The sequence below is a fragment of the Pan paniscus genome, chromosome 6 (assembly GCF_029289425.2).
Source record: "Pan paniscus chromosome 6, NHGRI_mPanPan1-v2.0_pri, whole genome shotgun sequence".
NCBI classification, from domain to species: Eukaryota; Metazoa; Chordata; class Mammalia; order Primates; family Hominidae; genus Pan; species Pan paniscus.
Genome location: NC_073255.2, coordinates 114,050,522 through 114,078,410, shown reverse-complemented (window position 1 = coordinate 114,078,410; position 27,889 = coordinate 114,050,522). Strand labels below are relative to the sequence as shown.

General features: G+C 39.7%; 1 protein-coding gene across 2 annotated transcripts in view; it reads left to right on the top strand.

The window, feature by feature from the left end:
* SLC25A13 (solute carrier family 25 member 13) overlaps positions 1-27,889 on the top strand; it is a 201,450-nt gene that overhangs the window by 79,882 nt on the left and 93,679 nt on the right. Inside the window, exon 4 of one of the 2 annotated variants that reach the window (XM_003809698.3) lies at positions 7,452-7,567. The exons of the other annotated variant lie outside the window; for it this stretch is intronic. Coding sequence (XP_003809746.2) covers positions 7,452-7,567 — 116 coding nt within the window. The remainder of the gene's footprint in view (positions 1-7,451; positions 7,568-27,889) is intronic. 2 annotated transcript variants of the gene reach the window in all.

Sequence of the window (27,889 nt, the reverse complement as noted above, 5' to 3'; positions counted from 1 at the left end):
GAATAATATGTATTTGCAAGGAATATGGGCGGGAAAGAGAAGAGCTATAAAAGCCAAAAGCTATTAAAAGATGTTAAAAATCATGGAGACCAAAGCTTTGGATAAATTTGGATAAACTGGTGATCACAGGAGAGTCCAGTTCCAGATTTTTCTTAACACCCACATATACTTAAACGTGTGTGGTCTGATGGTTAGAACTGTGTTTTTGGAGTTAGATTTTACTTTCATCTCTGCCATTGACCCTGGACAATTGCTTGGCTTCTGCTGTAACACACAGAAGAGGTATAAGGAGAAGTTATTTTTGTGAAGTACTCTTGTGGTTAGGAACCTTCAGTAAAAGTGGTAATTGGATTTTGATGGTACATTGTCTACAACCAAACTTCCTGAAGTATGAACAGAACAATTCCTATGTGCTGTTGCTTAAACTTTCGTAGCCACAGAGTTGGCCTGGAGATAGGAGCCAGGCAGGAGATGAAAGGGATCACATGGGGTCTAAGCCTCTGCTGAGTGAGAATAAGCGAGGACAGAGAGGAAGAGAAGAACTGGAGGTTGTCCGTTAGTGTGATTCTTTCAGATCCTTCGTTTCTTTTTTCAATTTGTCTTCCTCTCCCCAAATCTCTTATATAGTCCTCCTGCCACTATCTAAGTTGAGGACTTTGCTATTTTGTTTCATATGAATTTTTCTTTTTTTCTTACTGTAAGAACAGTGCAGTATGTATATTATTGAAAGGATTAGAAAATATGGACAAGCAGAAAAAAATCTTAAATTTCTAACAATTTAACCACCTAGAGATGATATCCACTGCCAACACTTTGGTGTGCCTCCTTCAGACTTTGTATGTATGCAAAATATTATTGTCCATTTTTAAGAAACAAATAATTTTCTACACATCATTGTGTAAATGACTTTTTACTTACTACCATGGATTTGTTTATAACACTTTTTAGTGGTTGGATAGTATCCTGCATATCAATGTTCTGTATTCAGTCCATCACATATTGTTGTATATTGAGGTTGTTTGTACTTTTTTCACCATTACCAGCAGTGCTGGGTAAATATCCTTGTAGATTAAAGTTTGCACGCATTTATGAATTATTTTTTAGGATAAACTCCTAGAAGTGCAGTTGTGGTGGCTGAGGAGTAAAGAGGTGTTTTTTTGTTTTTGTTTTTTTCTAACTGCTTCTTGTGGGGCAGGGCTAACCCATAGGCTACCCAGAGTGGCCATAAAGACATCTTTGAGACTCTTGCTGTGTTGTCAAATTGTTCTCCGGAGATGCTGCACTCCCAGCCCTTGGTATAAAGTGCCTTTCTTTCTTTCTTTCTTTCTTTCCTTTCTTTCTTTTCTTTTCTTTTCTTTCCCTCCCCTCCCCTCCCCTCCCCTCCCCTCCCCTCTCCTTTCGGCTTTCCTAGCTCTTCCCTGGATTCTGCCATCGCATCTCCTCAACTCCGGTCTCTTCCCCTTAAGTTCATTTAACACTCACTCCTCTGTCAGATTAAATGTTCTGATGCACAAATTGATCACATCACTAAAATTATCAGATCTTGGTCTACCATCACAGGACCTCATAATCAGGATGTGAGCAACTTTGTAGAGTTTTTTTCTTTCTTTTCTTTTCTTTTCTTTTTTTTTCTAGTAGATGGTGTCTCACTCTGTAGCCCAGGCTGGAGTGCAGTGGTGCAGTCATAGCTCACTGCAGTCTTGAACTCCCGGACTCAAGTGATCCTTCTGCCTTGGCCTCCCAAAGTGCCGGAATTATAGACATGAGCTGCCACACCCAACCCCGGCACTGTATTTTCTGTTCTAGTTTTCCTCCAGCAAATATGAATTTCTTGTGATTCTTCATCTCTGGTCTTCTTTCCTTGGTACCTGGCTTACCTTCTGCCCCTCTGGACCACCATTTCTGGGGAGCAGAGATTGCGTCCCTAGAACTGCCCTCTGCCAAACATGTAGAATAGGCATTGAAGTCAAACTGCAGCTGGTGGACTCTCCTCCCGCATCTCCCATCTTTACTTGATCACATTTCACTTTTATTGCAAGACTGAGTTCATGTTCACTGAACACATCTTCCTTCTGGTGTCATGTGTTCCCAATTTCAGTAAGGCTTTCTCCATCTCCTTTCACTCAACATGACAGTAATCTTTCCCTCCTCTGAATTCATTGAGTCATTTATTTCCAGTTCTCTTATGTTACTTAACCCTTTTTCCATAATATCACAATTTTTAGTCTGTATTCTCTATTATATTTCAAATATCTCCAGGCTAAGTGCTATCCCTTGCAAAGCTGGGGGGAGGAGGGACCTAAAGTTACGCTACAGTGAAGAAGCACCATCATCATTTTGGTATATATCTTGTAGCACCTTTCCACATATGTGATAAATGATTAATATTTACATTGCGTAAGCATAGCATACAGATGCAATTCACTTTTCAACTCTTTCTTCTTTGGCCCAGTATTTTATAGTACTACGCAGTGCTTTGGCTATTTTATTATTACTTGGACTATAAAGGAGTTACAAAGTCGCTACTGTTATAAATGGCTTCCAGAAGGAGAACAGCAGCTCTAATGCTTTGTAAAACAAAAATGACTTGCTTACAGAAAATATCTAGTAGCATCAGAACCATGAAATAGAGTAGTTAGAAACCTACCCTCCCCTAATCTCTGAGTGGTATAGGCCTGTGGAAATGTGACTTGTACATTTGCTTTCATGTTAGCTGACCCATGTTCTACTATTAGTTCCTGCAGATAAGTGTGGTGGCAAATACTGTTCCTTAGATTCTAGTCATAGAGTTAATCAGAGCTGCATGATTCATTTTAAAGGGAATCTAACATTGTCAAAGAAGTTCTGGGAGTTGCGGGTGGAAAAGGAACTAAGTGAGTTCACCAGCCAGGTCTGAACTTGATTAAGCTTGAATTCTTTGTTGTAACTGAACGTTAATGCTCATTAAATCTGTAAAGCAAGACGGAAGCACTGTTTGTCTATATATATATATGCATATACATATATATATATATATAAACATTTTTAGGTATCATGCTGTAAAGTAATATAGTACTACATAATTATTCTCATGGCCTTCTAGTCAGATTACCTTGAAAATCCAAAATGATCTTGGTGAACAATAATACATTATGATTTCATGGTTCATCTATATACCTCCTGCATAGATGTATAATACTCATATCTAACAGGATTACCAAATTACATACCTTTTGGTATCAGTAACATGCCTGAAATACCAGAGTATTTATTGGCCATTCTCAGTTATGAAACGTTGACATTGCCAGACAAGGCTTTGTATATACATATATATATATATATATGTATTATATATATAGTCATATATATAATATATATTATATATATGCCTTTATATATTATAAGCCTTGCATATGTATATGGTCTCCTATATAAGCTTTTTTTATATAAGCCTTTTATATATATTAAGCCTTTCTTTATTCAGACCATGAAACCAAAAACATCCCTTTTCTAGATAACGCATAGTGTGATTCTATTTAATGAACCTAATGTCTGTGAAGGGGTAATTAAGCAAATATGATTGTTTTCTGCCTCAACAAACTGCCAGCAAGTTCCCCTGGAGAGCAGCACTGTGTGGCTGCGTGGCTGTGGGTGCCTGCTCAGCAGGGTTGGGGGATGTGAGGAGGCGTGGCGACTGGGAAGCAAAGGGCCAGAAACACATTTGTCCTCTGTCCGGCTTCAGAAGTCTATAGTGTGGCGGGCCTGTCGGTGAATTCCTCAAGGTCTTCTTTTATTACAGCATGTCTTAAAAGGAAAAGGAAAAGGAAACATCTCTAAATGAAACGCTTGTGGGCACTTTTATTCACAGCTTTAAGTAACCTTTCTTTAAAAACTGCCAGATCTGTGTTTCCAATCTTGGCCTCTATATTAGTTTCCTCAGGCTGCTGTAACAAAGTACTCTACCGCAAACTGGGAAGCTTTAAAAAAAAAAAAAACAAATTAGTTGTCCCAAGTTCTGGAGGTTAGACATCCAAGGTGGAGGTTCAGCAGGGTTGGTTTCTTCTGAGGGCTGTAAGGGAGAATCTGTTCCGTGCTTCTTTCCTGTCTTCTGGTGGTGGGCGGGCAACCTTTGGTGTTCCTTGGCTTGAAGAAGCATCACCCTGATCTCTACGTTCATCTTTACTTGGTTTTCTCCTTGTGTGCATGTCTGTTTTTAAATTTCCCTGTTTTATAAAAAAGACTCCAGTCATATTGGATTAGGTGCCTGCCCTACTCCACTGTGATCTCATCTTAACTAGTTCCATTTGCAGCTGCCCTATTTCCAAATAAAGTCACATTCTGAGGTTCTAGGGGTTGGGATTTTTGGGGACAGGGGACACAGTTCTGCCCATACCAGCATCTCTCTTGAGTCCATTGGGTCTCTTTTGGCTTCTGGCTGGACACTGTACTACATGTCCCACTGTTACCTCAAACACAGTCACAGTTGGTTACATTCTCCCACAGGTCCCTTCTTTCCAATTTTTACCTTTTTTTCTTTTTTCTTGTTTATCTTTGGTGGTGGTATCATCATCCCACTCAGTTATCCAAGTTGGAAATGTTGGGAACATCCTGGCCTGTTTCCTTGGCCTTGGCCTCCAACATCCAGTCCTAACCACATTTTATCATTTCTGCCTCTGCTGTGTTTCTCTAGCCTTTCTTCTGCTTCCATTCCTAGGGCCCCCACTCAGGTTTAGAACCCTGTGATCCCTGGCTGCCAGGCTGTCTCCCACATCTCATCTCTCCTTTAAATTCATCTTCCACACCAGTTCTTTTTCTAAAACAAAGTTTTGAATGTGACATTTCTTAATCCAGAAACTGAGTGATTTTTAACTGTCTGAAAAAAAAGTCAAGATTCTGTTGCTTGGCCCTTAAGGTCCACCCCAGGTGGCTGGCATCTCGCTCTTGCCAGTCTTTTGCTCCTCATGACCTGCTAGATGGAGAATTGGTAACTCCTACATGCTTCTCCAAATACAGCACATCCATTTGTTTTCATCTCTGTACTTTGCTTCCCCAGTGTAGAATGTCCTCTCTCTACCCTTCCCTCCTCTCTCCATTGTCACCAAACCAAAGTTGGTCCATTTGCCTGCACAAAATGGAAAGCCAAACACAAAGCACCAGTTTTTTGCAGCAAGAAAGTTTATTGCCAGGCAACTGAGTAAGGGGAGAGGAGTCACACTCAAGTTTGACTTTCTCTACCAGCCTTACAGCCATAGATTTAAGGGAGGGCTTCTGAGTGTGGAGTTTAGGTGCTGAACAGTGATTAGTGATTGGCTGAAAGGAAAGGGGGTTTGGAAAGTGTCTTGGGCATGCTGTTGCCCTTCCATGCTGCTTCATGGGTTGCACCTTTGGACAGTGGTGGCATTAGCTTGAACTGAGGGTGAGTTTTTGGCCCTCTAACGTCAAAAGGTTACTCAACAGGAGAAGAAGTCTATTCTGCCCAGACTCCAGTCAGCTATGTTGGTTCCAACCAGCCTCGGTCTGTCAGCCAATTTTGTGGCAAACAGAGAGAACTGTAACAAATGGTTTTTTTCTCTGCTGTCCTGCAAGACAAGCTCAATAAATTTTTGTTAGTTACCAAATTCTTTAATCCTGTGGGGCATGGTTTCACCATCTTCCCACAGCAGTTGGAATTCTACCCAGGTTAAATGGAAGCCAGGAGACCTGGTTTTCAGGCCAAAATGTCAGAAGCCAGTTGTTTTGCCTAACCCAGGTCATTAACTTTTTCCAGTTTCCGTTTCCTCACAAGTAAAATGAGGAGGTTGAAGTAGATAATCCCTAAGATCTTCTCAGCTTTAAAATTTGTTCTTCAAATACCATGCCGCCATGAAGCAGTCCCCAACTCTTCCAGGCAGAATAATTCACCCCTTTTATGCCCCTTAGTGCTTTACTTTTTCTTTTACAGTTAACTCTTAATTTCTAGTGGTTATGTGTGCTCATGACTATCTCCCCTTCCTCCAAACAGCTGGTGGTAAGCTCCTGGAGTTCAGCCAGGAATGCTTGACTCATATTTGCCCCCCTTCTTGCCTCGTACGCAGAGTCTCGGTGACAGAGACCTTAGTAGAGGATAAAATGTCCTTGGGAAGTACTCCCCTGTAACACATGCTCTTCCTGAGTGTTCCCAGGCATTGAGAAGCATGTGTTTTGGATGGTTAATGATACAGAGATGCTATATTGAACACACTGAGTTTGTCCTTTCTTTGTAGCATTATTGTAATTGGGTGACATTCTGGGAAACAGCTAAGTTCACTTTGTAACAGTTTTTATAAAAATGTGTTCTCTCTATAGGATGTTTAGAAGTAACTAAGTTTTCTGTAAAATATATGAAAACCATTCCTATTTTCTTCCTCCTTCCATATCCTCCGGAAACTTGGAGTATCTCAATGTATCATTAAAGTATTTGGATACTTAAAATAGCAGTTGTTAAAAAATAAAATCTAGGAAAGCTTTTATGGACCCATTTCCTCTTTGGAAGTCAAAACATCCTTGGCCTCTCATGTTCTTCCTAAAGCTTAGATTTGACCCACATTTTGACCTTCGGAAAGTTAAAGTCACTCCTTTTTCCTAGAGAAGAATGACCAGGCCCTTTTCTTTCTTCAAGGCCACCTCTGGTCCTATATTTCTAATCTAATTTTACATTGTTCTTTTATGCACTCCACTGTCCAGACAAAATCTGTCACTCATCAGTTTCCCTGTACACTCCTTAGCTTTCTTGCATTAGCCTTCTGCCTGAAGTGCCCTCTAGTCTACACCCATTACCGCATATCCAAGTTGTACTCATTTTTTAAGGCCTAGCTCAAATGCCATTTCTGCCACAAAGACTTTTATTACCATACTAGTTCTTGTGTTATGATTTGTCCTTCCTCTATACACTAGTCTATTTCTAGACCAGTGCTGTCTGCCTCACTAGACTAGAAGTCCCTTGGGGTCATGTTTCACGTATCATTTATCTGTATTCCCCTTGTACTAGCCCTAGGTCAATTCACAGGTGGTCAGTAAATACCAGTAGTGAATCAATATCTGTGAACCGTTTTTTGCATAGTGTATAAGGATACTAATGCATAACAAAGTTGCTCTATTTTGCTGTTAGGCAGTCACATCTTAGTCTAAAGTATCTGCACTTTTATTATAGAACCCAAAAACATGCCTGAAGGAAGACTGAAACATATATGATGCTGGATAAAACAGTTATGTTTGAAATTATAATGTATTTAGTGTGTAACTTCATGGTCAATGCTGTCATGTCTTTTAGATTCTGTGCATTATTATTTCAGTCCACTATATGTAAAAGTAAATGCTAAATGTTTATAAATGTTTTCAGTTTGAATTTTATGTTTTGGCAGTGATATCTTATTTTTTCCCTCAGTGTATGTTTGTATATGCTTCTGTTTTCCACAAGCTACTGACTTTTGCTTTATGTTTGTTTTATGTTGCAGATTAATATCTTTTCAAGAATTTGTTGCCTTTGAATCTGTCCTGTGTGCCCCAGATGCTTTGTTTATGGTAGCCTTTCAGCTGTTTGACAAAGCTGGCAAAGGAGAAGTAACTTTTGGTAAGGAGCATGCTTCTGTGCACATCTGTGTAAGTGTGGACTTGTGTGAGCATTTTCTTTTTTTTTTTTCTAGGAACAAAATAAAGTGTATGGAAATTCTTTATAGAAGATAGTATATCCCTTTTAGTAAAGATACTTCAATGTTTAGGAGCTCCAGTTCAAACGTCTTCCTATTTGAAAAAAACAAGTTTCTGGCTTAGTAGTTTTGATACTCTGATTTAGTTTTAAGGTGAGGGAGATGTGGCATCACTGTTTTCATAGAGTCATAGCATGTGAGAGCCAGACAGGACTTCTGTTTCTTCCCTGCACCATCAGTAGTGCTTTCCACTGATAGAACGAAGAAGTGAATAATCTGCCTACACACAGAAGTTACTTATGCACCCTATACTTCTTGTCTTCACGTTGTTCCCATGGAGTAGTTTGCGGCCAGAGCTGCTGCACAAGATGGTGGTTCAGAATGGTACATGAAGGACCTTGTTCTAAACAACCTCCGCTCCCCCGACCCGACTGCTGTGCTGGCAGTGTCTGCTCTGCTGTGGCCTTCTTTATTTTGCAAGGCACAAACATCATCATGGGAATTAGCTACAAAGCTGCAGAAAACCCTGATGTTTTTCAAATTCTTAGAAGAAAGGGAAGGCTTGGAAGTGGTGGGACAGTGGTAAGTTATTTTTTAAAAAACTGGCTACTAAGGACAGATTTAACGGAAAGTACCATGTTTCCCTTGGACTCTGTGGTGTCCAGCATATGTTGTCTCTGCATGCAAATCTGCAGTAGCATTGCTCATGAAGAATTTTGGAGCCCATTAGGCATGTGGATTGTGCTTTCATGAGAGATGGCTTTAAAGATTAGGGAGAATGTGGCATGACTGTTTTCATAGCGTCATAGAACGTGAGACCCAGACAGGACTTCTGCCTGTCTTGTGCTTGGCATGTGCCCATTTTAAGTGTCTATTCACAGTTTCTAATTCATTCAGACCTTTGGGACTTGTCTTATTTGATGTATTGTGGAAAACATACAGATATGGGAAAAATACAGATGGTGTAACAGTGTTGCTTCCAGAATCAGATAAGCTTAGCCCCTTCCAGCTCTGCTGCTGTTGTCTCTGAGCCAAATTAGTGATCCTCTCCAGTCCTCATTTATCTTATCAAGAAGTGAATATAATAATTAAAGTATTGGTAAGATAGTATAATAGATTTATTGTGCCAACCCCCTTCGCCATTCCGTCATACTCATTTGGCATGACAGAATTAAAGGTTAAATCATCTTGAGCAAAGACAAAAAATTATATACTTGCCCGGTTTTGTTTCTAGAAGATCAGATGCTTTCCATTAATACTTCATGAGGATTATTTAATATTTACAGATCCTTAGAAGAAATTTATTTCCATCACCCAGTTCCTCTTAGCACCACTACAACCACCACTTTTCAATGGAATACCAATTTTTAAAAAGTCCCCATTTAAATCTTCAAGTAATAAGTAAGCCGCTAACTCATGGTGTTATTGAAGTAATCAATGGAAGCGAGTTTGGTGACATTGTTATGATAGCGTTTCCTGGGGATGAACAGAGGAAAGGCTGTGAGTGTAAGCATGTTCAGCATAGGTGTGTTCTGTCTTGTCCTCCTACTTTCCCCAGCAAGTCTGGATGTGAGGAATGGAAGAGAGTTCGATTTGATATTAGAGGACTGAGAAATGGGCTTCAGGTAGTTCCTTGATATAGATCCATCTTCCCTTCATGCGTGTGAAGTGGCAAGGGATATTGGCGACCAGCTTTACCACTGGTCCTAGAAAGACGTAGGAGACTTCCACCATTGCAGGGCAAAGTGTGTGTGTTAGTGTGATTAGAAGAAAATGATAGTGAAGAAGCAGGATGTAGGAAACAAGAGCTGTCTTTGAATTGTAGAAGGCATAGTTGCATAAGGATTTTGTTTCTGCTTCTTACTAGCTGAAGGACAAGTCATTTCAACCCTCTGAGCTTTATTTTCCTCATCTCTAAAATCGGGGTAATAACTACCTTACAGGACTATGTAAGGATTAAAAGATCCACTGCATAAAAGGCACTGTCTGAAAAACAAAGGCCTTTATACAAATAGTGATACTAAAAGAAATAGCCTAAAAGAAGAAAAGATTTTCTGTTGTTTTTTTTTTTTTCATTTTTCTTTGGGAAGCCCTTTTTTTAAAAATTTTTTTTAATTTTTTTTTTTTTAACGTAAGTTCAAGGGTACATGTGCAGGTTTACTATATAGGTAAATTTGTGTCACAGGGGTTTGTTGTACAAATTATTTCGTTACTCAGATATTAAACCTAGTACCCATTAGTTATTTTTCCTGATTCTCTCCCTCCTCCCACCTTCTACCCTCCACCCTCTGGTAGGCCCTAATGTCTGTTATTCCTCTCTGTGTCCCTGTGTTCTTATCACTTAGCTCCCACATACACATGAGAATGTTTGGTTTTTGGTTTTCTGTTCCCACATTAGTTTGCTAAGGATAATGGCCTCCAGCTCCATCCAAGTTCCTGTAGAGGACATGATCTTGTTGTTTTTTTTAATGACTGCATAGTATTCCATGGTGTATATGTACCACATTTTCTTTATCCAGTCTATCATTAATGGGCATCTAGGTTGATGCCATGTCTTTGCTATTGTGAATAGTGCTATGGTGAACATATGTGTGCATGTGTTTTTATGATAGAATGTTTATATTTCTTTGGGTATATGCCCAGTAATGGGATTGTGGGTTGAAGGATAGTTCTGTTTTTAGGTCTTTGAGGAATCGCCACACTGTTTTCCACAGTGGTTGAACTAATTTACACTCCTACCAGCATTTACACTCACACCAGCAGTGTATAAATGTTCCTTTTTCTCTGCAACCTTGCTAGCACCAGCTATTTTTTGACTTTTTAATAGTAACCATTCTGATTAGTGTGAGATGGTATCTAGTTGTAGTTTTGATTTGCATTTCTCTAATTACCAGTGATGTTGAGCCTTTTTCCATATGCTTCTTGGCCGCATATATGTGTTCTTTTGAAAATATCTGTTCATGTCGTTTGCCCACTTTTTTCTTTTCTTTTTTTTTTTTTTTGAGACAGAGTCTCACTCTGTCACCCAGGTTGGAATGCAGTGGCACAATCTCGGCTCAGTGCAACCTCCACCTCCTGGGTTCAAGCAGTTCTCCTGCCTGAGTTTCTCGAGTGCCTGGGACTATAGGCGCGCGCCACCACGTCTGGCTAATTTTGTATTTTTAGTAGAGATGTGGTTTTACCATATTGGTCAGGATGGTCTCAAACTCCTGACCTCAGGTGATTGACCCGCCTCGGCCTCCCAAACTGCTGGGATTACAGGCATGAGACACCACGCCTGGCCTTTCCCTCATTTTTTAATGGGGTTGTTTTCCCGGTAAATTTAAGTTCCTTATAGTTAGTTGCTGGATATTAGACCTTTGTCAGATGCATAGTTTGCAAAAATTTTCTCCCATTCTGTAGGGTGTCTGTTTACTCTCTTGATAGTTGCTTTTGCTGTGCAGAATGCCCTTTAGTTAATTAGGTCCCATTTGTCAATTTTTGTTTTTATTGCAATTGCTTTTGGTGTCTTTGTCATGAAATCTTTGCCCATTCCACTCTGCAGAGTGGTATTGCCTAGGTTGTCTTCCAAGAATATAGCTTTGAGTTTTACACTTAAGTGTTGTTTGTTTTTCAGACGAACTCTTGCTCTGTTGCCCAGGCTGGAGTGCAGTGGTATGATCTCGGCTCACTGCAACCTCTGCTTACCAGGCTCAAGTGATTATTGTGCCTCAGCCTTCCAAGTAGCTGGGAGTATAGGCATGCACCACCATGCCTGGCTGATTTTTTGTATTTTTCAGTAGACAGGGTTTCACCATGTTGGCGAGGCTGGTCTCGAACTCTTGACCTCAAGTGATCCACCCACCTTGGCCTCCCAAAGTGTTGGGATTACAGGTGTGAACCATCATGTCTGGCCACATTTAAGTCTTTAATCTATTTCGAGTTTATTTTTGTATATGGCGTAAGGAAGGGGTCCAGTTTCAGTCTTCTGCATATGGCTAGCCAATTAACCCAGCATCGTTTATTGAATACAGAATCCTTTCCCCATTGCTTGTTTTTGTCAGTTTTCTTGAAGATCAGATAGTTGTAGGTGTACAGCCTTAATTCTGTTTATAAGTATCTTGAGATATCAACAGGTATATGACAGGGTGTTGGTATGACTGGTAAATTCTAGTTAATTTGTGATTCTGTATGTGAGGAGAAAAAATTAAATGTTTCCGTTTGTATTTTTAGCCTATTGTATGTGACAGTGATTTTTTAAAGTATACTTTGTTGAATGACAGCATACATGCAGAAGAATATACAAATGGTATTAAGTGTACATCTTTCTGAACTTTTACATCTGGATCTGCTTACCACGAGCCAGACCAGAAAGAGGATGGTACCAGCAGTTTAGAGGTCTCATCCCAGTCACTGTTCCCCAATCCCAATGGTAACAACTGACATTTATCACTATCAATTGGTTTTGCCTGTTTTTAAACTTAATTTAATTGGAACTATATAGAATGTACTCTTTTGGTCTGGCTTCCTTTGTTTATTTTATTTGTGAGATTAATCCATGTCGCATGTATTTTTTGTTTTTCTTCACTGTATTGAATTCCATTATGTGACTCTATCCTAATTTATTTATCCATTCTATTGTTGATAAAACATTTTGGAACATTTTCATTTTTGGCTGCTGCAAGCAATATGCTTTTGACATTGCTTTACATATTTTTTGGTGTGTATAGACATTTCTAGGAATAGACTTGCTGGGTCACAGAAAATATGTATATTTAGCTTCAGTAGAGCTTGCCAAAATGTTTCCCAAAGTAATGGTGTGTCTGGAATTGGTGGGTTCTTGCTCTCACTGACTTCAAGGATGAAGCTGCGGACCCTCGTGGTGAGTGTTACAGTTCTTAAAGATGGTGTGTCCAGAGTTTGTTCCTTTTTATGTTTGGACGTGTTCAGAGTTTCTTCCTTCTGGTGGGTTCGTGGTCTCGCTGGCTTCAGGAGTGAAGCTGCAGACTTTCGCTGTGAGTGTTACAGCTCTTAAGGTGGCGCTTCTGGAGTTGTTCATTCCTCCCGTCCAGAGTTGTTCATACCTCCTGGTGGGTTCGTGGTGTCGCTGGCCTCAGGAGTAAAGCTGCAGACCTTCATGGTGAGTGTTATAGCTCATAAAGGCAATGAGGACCCAAAGAGTGAGCAGCAGCAAGATTTGAGAAGAGCAAAAGAACAAAGCTTCCACAGCGTGGAAGGGGACCAGAGCAGGTTGCCACTGCTGGTTGGGCAGCCTGCTTTTATTCCCTTATCTGCCCCACCCACATCCTGCTGATTGGTCCATTTTACAGAGAGCTGATTGGTCTGTTTTACAGAGAGCTGATTGGTCCATTTTGACAGAGTGCTGATTGGTGTGTTTACAATCCCTGAGCTAGACACAGAGTGCTGATTGGTGCATATACAATCCTCCGGCTAGACATAAAAGTTCTCCGAGTCCCCACCCGACTCAGGAGCCCAGCTAGCTTCACCTAGTAGATCCCGCACTGGGGCTGCGGGCGGAGCTGCCCATCAGTCCCACGCCATGCGCCTGCACTCCTCAGCCCTTGGGTGGTCGGTGGGACCTGGGCACTGCGGAGCAGGGGGCGGCACCCGTTGGGGAGGCTCAGGCCGCATGGGAGCCCACGGGGTTGGGGGGACTTGGGCATGGCGGGCTGCAGCTCCTGAGCCCTGCCCCGCAGGGAGTCAGCTGAGGCCCAGTGAGAATTCAAGTGCAGCGTGGGTGGGCCAGGAGTGCTGGGGGACCCAGCACACCCTCCACAGCTGCTGGCATAGGTGCTAAGCCCCTCAGTGCCCAGGGCTGGCGGTGCTGGCCATCCACTCTGAGTGCAGGGCCCGCAGAGCCCACGCCCACCCAGAACTCACCCTGGCCCTCGAGCACTGTGGGCAGCCACGGTTCCCGCCCACACGGTCTATCTCCACACCTCCCTGCAAGCAGAGGGAGCTGGCTCTGGCCTCGGCCAGCCCAGAGAGGGGCTCCCACAGTGCAGTGGCAGGCTGAAGGGCTCCTCAAGTGTGGCCAGAGTGGGCGCCGAGGCCGAGGAGGCTCCAAGAGCGAGCGAGGACTGCCAGCACATTGTCACCTCTCAGTGGTACCAGTTAACACTCATACCATCATTGCATGATGGTTTTATTTCAGATCTTTGCCACTTGGTATCAGCCATTTTTATTTTAGTGATATCTCACTGTGTGGCTTCAATGAGCATTTATTTCCCTGATTCCTAATGGGTTATATGACATTTTTCCATATTTATTGGCCATTTGGCTATCTTCTTCAGTCACGTGTGTATTTTCTGGATACAAGACCTCTGAGGGTTATATGTTTCACAGATTCTTTACTCTGTGACTTGCACTGTTACTCATTTGAGTCTTGAGGAACATAAGTTTCTAATTTTAATGTAGTACAAATTATCAGCATTTTCTTTTGTGGGTAGCTCTTTTTGTGTCCTGTTTAAAAAATCTAGGCCAGGCACAGTGATTCCCACCTGTAATCCCAGCACTTTGGGAGGCCGAGGTGGGTGGATCACCTGAGGTCAGGAGTTCGAAACCAGCCTGTCCAACACAGTGAAACCCTGTCTTTACTAAAAATACAAAAATGAGCTGGGTGTGGTGGCAGCACCTGTAATCCCAGCTACTCAGGAGGCTGAGGCAGGAGAATCGCTTGAACCCAGGAGGCAAAGGTTACAGTGAGCCGACATCATGCCATTGCACTCCAGCCTGGGCGACAAGAGCGAAACTCTGGCTTAAAACAGAAAAAAAAAAAAAAAATCTTTGCTTTCCTCCGGGTCGGGAAGATATTCTCCTGTGTTATCTTCCAGAAGTTTGCTTTCCTTTCAGATTTACATTTTAATCTTTCTAGAATTTGTTATATTTTTGCATGGTACTAAAGGTAAAGGTCAAGATTCTTCCCTGGCCCTCTTCCCCAAGGATATGTCGATCGCCTGGCACCATTTATTAAAAAGATGGTTCTTTTCTTTATTGCATTGCAGTGGTACTACTATCATAAATCCAGTATGGGGCTGTATCTGAATGCTCCATTCTTTTTACATTATTGTATATTCTCCACTAATACTATACTATCTTAATTACTACAGCTTTATAAGTCATATCTGGTTAGGTTTTCAACTTTATTCTTTAAGATTATCTTGGCTATTCTTGGCCCTATTCACTATCAAAACAATTTTAGAGTAAGTCATTAATTTCCACAAACATCCTGCTGAGATTTCACATGCTATTGCCTTGAATATTTATAATATCTATATGTATATGTATAAATAAATGTTTTATTCCTTTAAGAATTTTTAAAGTTTTTAAATAAAAGTTTATTTAATAACAGGTGTTAGTCTGTCTATATCTCACTACTCTGGAAATTTTGAGTTGATGAACACTACAAATTTTGAAAGAGAAAGGAACACATCTATGTTATTTGTTATCTAAAGATGCTGGTGCATGTGTACAATTTTGCAGATAGGACTACTGCCAAGGATGAATCAGTGCTAAGTACCTCAGAAGGAAGGTAGTAGAAACGTGAGCTGAATTTTATATTTGAGATAACAAATAAGCATTACCTTCTTAAAAGTTCATAAATATTTCAATAGATATATTTTACTACATATTGAATATAATACATTTAAAGAAACTTCAGAATTATGTGAGTTGGAATGTTACCAATACTGTCAAATTTTGGTTACCCTGGTGGATGGGAGGGGTATTCAAAGGGAGTAAATCATGGTGGAAGACAAGCAGGGTAAGAAGAGGAAAGAGAAAATGATATTAATTGCCTAGTCATTTGTAACCAAAGCAGAGAAATAATAAATAAGGGAATAAGGTGTCATTATATTAATTATAAATCTGTGCTATTATGTGAGGAGACATTTACACAAATTTGTTTTTGAAATTTAAGGTCTTTTCTCTTTAAACTTAGTGTTTCGAATGTCAACATAGTTTTCTTTTTCTTTCTTTTCTTTTTTATGGTGTTATTTTTTATACTAGATCATGGGTGGCAAACATTTTCTATAAGGGTAAGATAGTAAATGTGTTGGTGCAGTCCCTGTGGAAAATAGTTATGGAGATTCCGACAAAAATTTACAAATAGAAGTACCATATGATCCACCAATCTCACTTCTGGATATTTATCCAAAAATCAGGATCTCAAAGAGGTATCAGAACTCTCATGTTTATCGCAGCACTGTTCGCAATAGCCAAATGTGGAAATGACCTAAATGCCCATCCACAGCTGAATGGGTAAAGAAAATTTATATACATAGAATATTATTCAGCCATAAAGTCCTGCCATACATGACAACATGAATGAACCTTGAGGACACTACGAGTGAAATAAGCCAGCCACAGAAGACAAATATTACATGATTCCACTTATATGAGGCACCTGAAATAGGCAGATTCATAGAATCAAAGAGTGGTGGCTACCAGGGGCTGTGAGGAGGGGGAATGGGGATTTACTAATCAGCTGGCATAAAGTTTTGGTTAAGCAAGATGAGTAAGTTCTAGAAATCTCCTGCACAACATTGTGCTGATAGTTAACGATATTATTTTGTACACTTAAAAATCTATTAAGGGTAGATTTCATGTTAAGTGTTTTTTTCCACCAAAAAAAAAGATTTTATTTTCATTTTTTGAAAGAGGTGAGGTAATTGGTCGTGTAGATATGGGGATGGAGGAGGGGAGACTGTCGCAGGCAGAAAATAATAGCCATTTCCCGGGTTCTAAGGGCGGAGTCTGTTTGATACATTTGAGGAAGGTTTTAGGGAGAGAGACTATAAACAAATACAAAAAATATGATGTCAGAATATCCTGTTTGTATGTAAAGCAGGCTAAGTGGGTAGAAAGCATGGAAGCTATCTGAGCAGATCTAGAGGAGTGACCAAAGATGCATTAATACTGAACTGGCATGATATGGGCTTTGTATTCCATGAAGGGTTGGAGCTGTGGGGGTCTGGAAGTGATGGCCACTTTGGAAGTGCCACAAACAGTGGAGGCTGGGAATAACAGAGGCCTGGACTGGAGTCATATCTCGGGACCCCACCTGGGCCATTCCTTTTTTTTTTTTCTTTCTTGGTTTCTTTCTTTTTTTTTTTTTGAAACAAGGTCTGTCACCCAAGCTGGAGTGATCTGGGTTCACTGCAGCCTCAACATCCCTGACTCAAGTGATCTTTCCACCTTAGCGTCCTGAGTAGCTGGGACTACAGGTGGCTCTACCATGTCCAGCTAACTGTATTTTTATTTTTGTAAAGATGAGTTTAACTATGTTGCCCAGACTAATCTCAAACTCCTGGGCTCAAGCAATCCTCCCGCCTTGGCTTCCCAAGATGCTAGGATTACAGGCATGAGCCACTGCACACTGGGCTATTCCTGAGAGCTAATCTGTATGACTTGGCTCCCGATTGGCCATGGGTGAGAGGAAGGGGGCCAAAGGAAAGGAAGAAGAACCAGGTGGTAGCTACTGGTCTTGTTCTGTTCCCAAGATACGTGGTTTTACATAATCTCATGAGAGAAGTAAGGTAACCATCATTTTTATTTTAAAATACATGCCAAGCTCTGGGCTAAGTACTTTTGGTATAATTTATTATTTAATTATTGTAGCCTAGAAGGTCTATACTATTATAATTCTCATTTTCTGTAGAGGAAATAGGCATGGGGAAGTTGAGTAAGTGGCCACAGTCGTAGTGTTGCCTGTGATGGAGCTGGGAGAGCAGCCTGATCCTGGCTGACTGTTCTTCATTGTGCCACACTGCCTCCCTCTGGTGTTGATACTCATGCTTTTGGAGCAAGCCCACCATAATCCAGATAGGTGTCAGTTAGCCCATTGTGGTCTCAGTCTGTATCAGACATTAGAAGGATTTAATATTTTTCATGAAGTAAAGAACAATAGGCAAATGCATTAGTTACGATTTTATTTCACTATGGTGGAAAGTAATAAGGAAGAGAACGTACCTGGCTTAGAGTTACCAGTGTACATAGAAAGTTGCCTTGGTTCCAGCTATCTGGGTAACTTGTTGAGATGCACACGATCTGAGTTTTACCCAGAAAAGCTTTATATTTTGATATGAACAGAATTCTGACTGAAGGGGAGAATCACAGGACGATAGGGAAGGGTGAGGAGATGGTCTGTGTCCAGGTTGAGGATAGAGGGGAACCATAGTAGAGGAGGCCCTTGATTGAGGGGTGCAGCTTAAGAGACCTGAGTACTTGGGAGGGTGGTTGTCAGGGCACCAACGACAGGGCCATGCCCTTAAACAAGAGTAATTATTTCATATGAGAAGCAATTAGGAGTCACCACAAGGTCTTTGGAGGACAGGGATAGGATCAGAATGATGCTTGGAAGAGATGATTTTTGCTGAGTTGACTAGAGTGGGGCAAAGCCAGGGGTACCATGCCAGTGATCATTATTTAGGCTTCACAGTATCTATTTGAAGCCAGCGTATAGTCACCCCACTTTGTGAGTGGAAGAGCTGAAAGTCAGGGTTTGGAAGGACTTACCTGGTGTGTGAGCAGGTTGGTACAGACATGTTGTGAGTGATCGTTTCTCAGACACTTTCCTGTTACTGTATTTCTTATTTAATGTTGCGGGGGGCGCAAAACATTTCCATTGTGGGTTTTAAGAAAGAGTACCTGTGTGGATGTGTGGGTGTGTTTAATGAAACTGTTGATCTGAACTATTTGGCATATATACCAGTGATTTATCTTATAATGCTAATTTAAGACATTACCTATTCCTACTTACTGGTATTTCTTAAGTTGTTGTACCACATTAATAGCCTAGCTCCACAGTAGCAGAGAACTTGAATACTACTTTTTATTTTTTATTTTTTCAGAGATGGAGTCTCGCTCTGTTGCCCAGGCTGGAGTGCAGTGGCACAATCTCGGCTCACTGCAAGCTCTGCTTCCCGGGTTCAAGCGATTCTCCTGCCTCAGCCTCCCGGGTAGCCGGGACTACAGGCGCACATCGCCACGCCCGGCTAATTTTTGTATTTTAGTAGAGATGGGGTTTCACCGTTGTTGCCCAGGCTGGTCTGGAGCTCCTGAGCTGAGGCAATCCACCCGCCTCGGCCTCCCAAAGTACTAGGATTACAGGCGTGAGCCACCGTGCCTAGCCGAGAGCTTGAATACCTGCTTTTATCTGAGGAAAGTCACAATTAGACCCCCTGAAAATTCAAAGTATGATCTATACAATACCAGTTTCTTAGGTTAAACTCCCAAATGTTTTCTTGCATTATGCTATTACATGTTTCTCTCTTCCTTTGACTTTTTAAATTTATTTTTCAGTACACTGAACAAGATTTCATGAAATATGTTTTACGTGCAATTTTAAAGTTATCCTTAATACCTGAATGTAACCCAATTTCATTACAAGTGTTGGTGGTAATGATGGTGTGTGCATGTTTATGTTCTGCAGTTTTTAATTAAACTTTAAAGTCAAGGGTTCTCAACTCTTTGACTAGATAAGTATCAGGGAGTCTGTGAATGGCTATGGTTGTTTGTAATATTTCGTCTAAATGAGCTTTTTTTTTTTCCTGGGGAAAAATTGTGTAGGTTTTAGCAAATCTCACAGAGGTCAGTGAGCTGCCCTTTAAAGATAAAAGCTGCTTTTTATAGAGGGGCAGTTGAACTAGTAGACATATATCTTATTTAACACTTTTCCAGCATTGCTGTTAAAGACATTGATTGTAGAATAGTTTATGTATGACTTGAAAATGTAATGATAATCAGTTTTTGGATGCCTTTTGATTTTGGATATATGAAGAAACGAAATGTATCCGACAACCTATATATAATACAAGAGACAGATTGGAAAATACATTTTTCTGTAACTGAAGTAAATGTAGAGTAACTAACGAATTATTAAAAATACAAAAAGAGCTGGGCGCAGTGGCTCACACCTGTAATCCCAGCACTTTGGGAGGCTGAGGCAGGCGGATCACAAGGTCAAGAGATCGAGACCATCCTGGCCAACACGGTGAAACCCCGTCGCTACTAAAAATACAAAAATTAGCTGGGCATGGTGGCACGTGCCTGTAGTCCCAGCTACTCAGGAGGCTGAGGCTGGAGAATAACTTGAACCCAGGAGGTGGAGGTTGCAGTGAGCCGAGATCGTGCCACCACACTCCAGCCTGGTGACAGAGCAATATTCTGTCTCAAAAATAAATAAACAAAATAAAACACAGAAAGAACTGTTTGGTTGGCTGGCTAGTGAGACCTCTGAAAGGGAATTGGTTCTGATTCTCATGAAGACCAAAATGGAAGAAACTAGTCTACACCCTGTGCCACATTGGGAGGCCTGGACTGGCTCGCCACTGCAGCTCTGCCAGTTAGCATGGAGTCTGAAAGAAACTGGTCCAGTCTTGCCCTTTATTGGAAACTACAGTGACCTTTTGTCCTTTAATCTTCACTATTGAAATATATTGTAAGTTTAGTAACTATAGAGAAGCGTTTCTTGTTTATGTTAATAAGTGGCATGTGGAAAAGGACTCTCCTAAGAGAGAATCATAAAGCCTGGAACTTTTAATTTATTAAGGCTCTGAGAAGTCCTGCGGAAAAATAAATCTATTTAACTTTGTTTAAATTGTAGTTTAGCAAACTTATTATATTTGCACCAACTTTTCTCTTGTGTCTCTCCCACTAAACAAAACCCACAGAACCGGGGCGATTTCTAAGCTAGTTAATTCTTAATTCTAAGCAAGTCCTCAGTTAGTTAATTCTCTGATGTGGATGTAATTGTTTGGAGGGACCCTTTCTGAGTTCAAGTTAGATTGTGTCCAGGAACACCTGCTATGATGAAATTGGTGTGCTTTGGGAAAATGGGTAGGCTAGATGACATTAGGAAATGTGTGGAAACACCCACTCAGTCACTTTGATTCAGGTTGCAGAAAATGATGGGAGTTAAAAGTATGGAAATGAGAAGTTTCGAAGTTAAGCACTCAAATTTAATATTAAATATATAAAGCTAGAGGAATGCTGGTATTGGATTGGAAGAAGGCAGACTTTACCCATCATTTTTAAGCTTGCTGGAAAGGAAGGTCATTTGTTACTGTCTTTGTAAAGACACTTCGAAAATGAAATATTCGAAAAGATAGCTGAGGGGGAAGATGGTGAAGAATCAGAAGAAACGTTACTTGGGGAAAGTTCTTCATTAATATTGGTTCTGATTTTGGTGTTTCACAAAAATAATGTGTCATTTTGATGAAAGAAAAATATTGCCCTGCAGTAGATTTGATTTTATTTTATGAGAGGTAAAGAGGGGGCTGAGTATATTCTCTTATACATGCTTACATCCCAAATAGAGAGTAAGAATTTCGAATAAGAACAGTATGAGTTTTGAAAGTAAATAATCTCTATGTTGATAAGAATTGTGGCATGCCTGGGTACTGAGTATCTTTTCAGAGATCCTAGAGAGTGTTCAGAAACTGTTCCAGTTCATTGGGTCAAAAATCCACTATTTACGAAAAGCTAAATACGGATTTGCACGATTGACCATAATGGCTTCAATTTTGAAAGATAGTAGTATCAGAGAGCACTTCCAGTTGGTGGGATAATATAAGAATCGCCCGTGCTCAAATGGCTAAAATATTGTACTTTTTGCTACTTCATCACTCCATTTTAAAAATAGAGAGGGGGAGAAAAGAAGGCAGACCTGTTGAGAAGGTGGAAGAATGTCAGTTGGAGAGCAAATCAAAATAACCATGTGAAGCCACTCCTTAGTTAACTACTGCCTGAAGGTTAACTGTTCCTTAGAAGCCTGTCAGGGAGTGGAGAGACTGGACTGGGGGCTGCTGTCCCTGTGCGTGCATGTGCACCTGTGTGTTTGTGTGTGCATGTGTGTGTGTGTATGTGCATGTTCATGTGCATGCATGATGAAGGGTGAAGAGAACTTGTGAGTAGGAAAGAAGGTGTAGAGAACAGAAAGCTAACAGAAAATCCTGAAACTTAGAGTCCTAGGAAAATTTGACTATTTTAAACTAACTGTACTGCTTATTTAAAGATAGGAAAATTATACCATTCTTCTTCTGGTATAAGAGAGAGATAAAAATACAGTTTTTCTAAATTGGAAAATTTGCTGTAATCTTGCTGCTAATGACTGATTTCTTCCAACAGTTGCAAGGCAGTTTTTGCTCTGATAGGTTGATAAAGGAAACAAAATCAAGAACATATTGGAAATTCTCAGAGAAAATTACAGTTTAGGTATATGTTGGGGGTGGATACTTAGACATTTTAATTGAAATAAAACAGTTTTATACTAATATGGGATCACTGTGGGTGTACATTTGTAGTACATCTGCTCTTGAAGCATTTAAGTAGGGTTAAATGTATGTTAATGCTTTTGCAAGAAAATTTTTGATAATATCCGTCTAAGGAAACTAGCTTAGGAAATAGGTTTTTGAAAACAATATAGATATTATATTTGCATTTAGAGAGTGAATTAGGACTCTGTAATGCTTTAAGAATTTTAAAACATTAGTTGTATTCTCTAGTGGTAATGAAAGTTAACAATAATTAACACACAACAGATGATTAAAGCAAGCTTACGCATCTGGAGAGTGACCACAGTCTGCTATATGCCTCTAAACACCATTTTAATTGACCTACTTTTGATATTATGAAAGGCTAATAATGATTTATTCTACCCAGTTGAAAATACTTTTTCTAGCAGATAATTGGAAACATCTCAGTTGGCCCCTCTGTTGATTTAGTTAGTGTGTGTGACAGATGGTTAATATCTTACGCTAAATATCTGCCAGCCTTGAGCCATTTTGTTGTTGTTGACTCACAGTCACTATGATGACTTAAATAGCGTATGAATCTTGAGAATTGATAGATCTGTCAGATTATAGAGGAGGAGGGAGTCTTATCAATGAGGCAGACCATGGGTTCTCATTGTAATAGTGTAGAATGTTGGTTAACTGTGGACTCCCTGGCTCTGTCTCAAATCTACTGATTCATAATTTTTGGGTGTGGGGCTTGGGAATGTGTTTTAAACAAGCTCTCCAAGGGAACGTAGTTCCTACTTCAAATGAACAATGGCTGAGTATAGTTTATGGCTTTCTTTCATGGATGAGGAAACAGGCCCAGAGGGGAAAAGGTGACTAGTTTCATAAGAATCACAACTTTGACTTCTGGCACTAGAAGGATAGGGTTCTTTCCTGAATGCCACATGACCTTAACTCAGGCTAGTTCCATCCCTAAGTACAGAACTGGAAGAGTTTTAAATTAGCCCTAATTTTTACATACACCAATACCACATATGACTTTAGTATAATCTTTGGCTCAGCTTGGCTGTGTGTGTGCTTATTTTTTGAAAGATACCTATCACCACTGTACCTACATGTTCAGAATAATAATAATAAAAAGTTTACAGGGGATTATAGAGAACTCAATTTTAATGTGAAGTACTTATGCTCTACTTACTATGTTTTAATGGCAACCATTTTCCCCCTAGAAGTTTCTTGAGTGACTCTGAATTGTAGCCAGAATACTTCTTTCCTCTTCAGACCCTTAGCTGTGATTAATGTAAAAAGGCACTTGTCAAAAGGGTTTGAAATGGCAACCTTGATATTGGAGCATATGGCAGTAGAGATAGGTCTGCATCCACTTACTCCATTATGTTATTTAATGTACGAATTCAACAATTTGTCTTTTGCTCCCTGCTTAAAAGATGATGGCCATAGAAGCTGGTTGTTAACCATATCAGCAGGGTGGAATATTACTTCCCTTAGAGAAAAACCACAACTTTCTTTGAGGATTTAGCATGCATTAGAAAAAGCATGAAACTGTTCAGAGATAAAGTGCTGGGCCTTCAGCAGTCCTCTCTTTGCCTCCAAGAGGGGTTACTTTTATGTTTAACACAAACATCCCTTTTGTGTTTATTGTATTAATGGAATTTTTTAAATCCATGAGAAAGAGAGAGAGATTATGGTTTAGTGTTTGAAATAATATAGCTTGATGAATCTTTTTTATTTTAATGGGAAACTATTTTTCATAGATATGCTGCTTCAAAAAGTGAATCTTTTAGAAATTAAAATGCATTAATTTAGTTATTCTGTATGGAAACAAAAACATGGAAAGTTAAAATTTGCATAAGTGAAGACCTTGATGATTTCAGATTATAGTGTGGTGGAGGTTAAGGAATCAGAGTCCATAGAATTTGTAAAAACAAATTCAGTCTAACCACTTAATGGCATGTGCAAGTAATTTGCCAATTAAATATCTCTAGTGTCTGAAAGATCTTCAGAGAAAAGAGTGGAGGTTCTTAATCTTTCTTAATTTTATACTTTAAGAAACATAATAGAAAATTACTTAGTTTTTGATCACTTTTCATTCAAAATTTTAGTATATGAGCTCAAGAAAGGATGGATTTTAAATATTTGAGGAAAATTATTGCTTTTTGAGAAATTAAAAACTATGATACTTCCAAATCACACTGTGCTCATTTAAAAAATAGTATTTGTAAATATTTGGTGCCCAGATAATAATTTTCATTATAATTAAGACTTTACACTTTGGAGTTTTATGATTTTGATGGTCACCTACTATGTTTAGAACATTGTACTAGTCATGCTTAACTCCAGAAAAACTGTCTAAGATAGATATTCCCATTCTAAAGATTGAGCGAATTGAGTCAGAGTAAGTAATTTGCCCAGGGTTACTCATTAGTAAGAGGCAGATCTCTGACAGTTCTAGGTGTTTTTTTTTTTTCAGAGAAAGCTTTGTTGAGATATAATTTACCCATTTAAAGTATATAATTCAATGGTTTTTAATATATTCACAGATTTGTACAATTATCACCACATTCAATTGTAGAACGTTTTCATCACCCCAACAAGAAACCTCACACCGCACCTTAGCAATCACCACTCCCTTCCATCCAGTCCCTCCATCCCCTGGCAGTTGTTAATCTACTTTTTGTGTATATGGATTTGTCTATTCTAGACATTTCATATAAATGGAATCATAAAATGTGGGCTTTCATGATTGGTTTCTTTTACTTAGCATAATGTTTCCAAGGCTCATCCATGATGTAGCACATGTGTTATTCCTTTTTATTGATAAATAATATTTCACTGTGTAGATATAGATAGGTCACATTTTGTTTATTAACCAGTTAACAGGCATAAGAGCTGTTCCCAGTGCTTGGCTATTATGAATAACGTTGCTGCGAACATTCATGTATGTGAGTTTGTATGGGCATATGTTTTCATTTCTCTTGAGTATATACCTGAGAGTGGAATTGCTGAGTCATATTATAATTCTATGTTGAACTTTTTGAGGAACTGCCAGACTGTTTTCCAAAGTGGCCACACCATTTTCTTAAATATATTCCCACCAGCAGTGTTTGAGGGTTGCAGTTCCTTCACATCCTCACCAACACTTCTTACTATCTCTTTTTGATTATAACCATTGTAGCAGGGTGAAGTGGTTATCTCATCATGGTTTTGATTTTCATCTCCCTGATGGCTAATGATGTCTAACATCTTTTCATGTGCCTCTTGGCAATTTTATGCTGTCTCTGGAGAAATGTCTATTCAGATCCTTTGCCCATTTTTAAATAGGATTATTTGTCCTTTTATTGTATTGTGAGAGTTCTGTGTGTATACTAGGGTTCCTTATCAGATATGTGACTTGCAAAGTTTTTCTCCTAGTCTATAGGCTATTTTATCTTTTTCTTTTCTTTTTCTCTCTCTTGTTTTTAAACTTTTTTATTTTAAGTTCAGGGGTACATGTGCAGGTTCATTATATAGGTAAACTTGTGTCATAGGGGTTTGTCATACAAATTATTTCATCACTCAGATATTAAGCCTAGTACCCATTAGTTATTTTTCCTGATCCTCTCCCTCCTCCCACCCTTTACCCTCTGGTAGGCCCCAGTGTCTCTTGTTCTCCTCTGTGTCCGTGTGTTCTCACCATTTAGCTCCCACTTAAAGTGAGAGCATGCAGTATTTGGTTTTCTGTTCCTGCATTAGTTTGCTAATGATAATGGCCTCCAGCTCCGTCGACGTTCCTGCAAGGGACATGATCTCATTCTTTTTTATGGCTGCATAGTACTCCATGGTGTATATATACCACATTTTTTTTATCTACTCTATCGTTGATAGGCATTTAGGTTGATTCCACCTCTTTGCTATTGTGAATAGTGCTGCAATGAATGTACACATGCATGTGTCTTTATAATAGAATGATGTATATGCCTTTGGATATATACCCAGTAATGAGATTACTGGGTTGAATGGTATTTCTGTTTTTAGGTCTTTGAGGAATTGCCACACTGTATTCCACAGTGGTTAAACTAATTTACACTCCCACCAACAGTACATAAGTGTTCCTTTTTCTCTGCAACCTCACCGGCATCTGTTGTTTTTTGACTTTTTAATAACCATTCTGAGTGGTGTGAGATCGTATCTCATTGTGTTTTAACACTTTCTTTTTTTCTTTTCTTTTTTTCTTTTGAGTCAGTCTCTCTCTGTCGCCCAGGCTGGAATGGAATGACATGATCTCGGCTCACTGCAACCTCCGCCTCAGGGGTTCAAGCAATTCTTCCTGCCTCAGCCTCCTGAGTAGCTGGGATTACAGGCACGTGCCACCATGCCTGGATAATTTTTGTATTTTTAGTAGAGATGGGGTTTTGCCATGTTGCCCAGGCTGGTATCAAACTCCTGACCTCAGGTGATCCGCCCGTCCCGGCCTCCCAAAGTGCTGGGATTACAGGCGTGAGCCACCGTGCCTGGCCATTTTAATACTTTCTTAATGGTATCCTTGGAGTATAAAGTTTTAAATTTTGATGAAGTATAATTTATTTTTTTTTCTGTTGCTTGTAGTTTTGGTGTCAATTAAACCATTTCCTAATCCAACATCACAAAAATTATGTCTATATTTTTTTCTAAAATTTTCTTGAAAATATGCCTATATTTTCTTCTAAAACTATTCACGGTTTTAAGTCTTGTAGTTAGGTCTTTGATCCATTATGAGTTAATTTTTGTATATAGGGTGAGATAGGAGCCCAACTTCATTATTTTGCATATGGATATTGTCCCTGCACCAGTTTTTTCTTATTGTCTGTTACCTTTGTTGGAAATCAATTGACTATAAATGTGAGGGTTAATTTTTTTACTCTCAATTTCATTCTGATGTTCTCTGTGTCTATCTTATACCAGTACTACATAGTCTTGATTACTCTAGCTTTGTAGTAAGCTTGAAATCCAAATTCGTGCCAGGCGTGGTGGATCACGCCTATAATCCCAGCACTTTGGGAGGCCAAGGTGGGTGGATCACGAGGTCAGGAGTTCGAGACCAGCCTGACCAACATGGTGAAACCCTGTCTCCACTAAAAATACAAAAATTAGCTGGGTGTATCAAAGCGCCTGTAATCCCAGGTACTCAGGAGGCTGAGGCAGGAGAATCGCTTGAACCTGGGAGGCAGAGGTTGCAGTGAGCCGAGATCATGCCACTGTACTCCAGCCTGGGCAACAGAGCAAGACTCCATCTGTTCTTCTTTTTCAAGATTGTTTTGGCTCTTCTGAATTGCTTGAATTTTCATAATGGATTGTTGGATCAGTTTGCCAATTTTTGCAAACAAGCCAACCAGGATTTTGATAGGGATTACATTGAATCTGTAGATCATTTTAGGGAGTATTGCCATTTTAAAATTAACTTTGGAGAGTTTTGCCATCTTAACAATATCAAGTCTTTTAATCCGTGAACATGGGATGTGTTTCTATTTATTTAGATTTTCTTTAGTTTCTTTCAATGCTGTTTTGTAGTGTTTAGAGAATCAGTTTTGCACTTATTTTGTTAAATTTATTTCTAAGTATTTTATTGTTTTTGAGGCTACTGTAAATTGAGGTTTTTTTAAATTAATTAATTAATTAATTTTTTTGCAATGGAGTCTCGCCCTGTCACCCAGGCTGGAGTGCAGTGGCACTCCACTCACTGCAAGCTCCGCCTCCCGGGTTCACGCCATTCTCCTGCCTCAGCCTCCTGAGTAGCTGGGATTACAGGTGCCCACCACCATGCCTGGCTAATTTTTGTATTTTTAGTAGAGATGGGGTTTCACCCTGTTGGCCAGCCTGGTCTTGAACTCCTGACCTGAAATGATCCGCCTGCCTGGGCCTCCCAAATGCTGGGATTACAGGCGTGGGCCACTGTGCCTGACCGAGTTGTTTTTTAAATTTCATTTTTGGATTGCTTATTTCAAATATATAGCAATACAGTTGATATTTGTA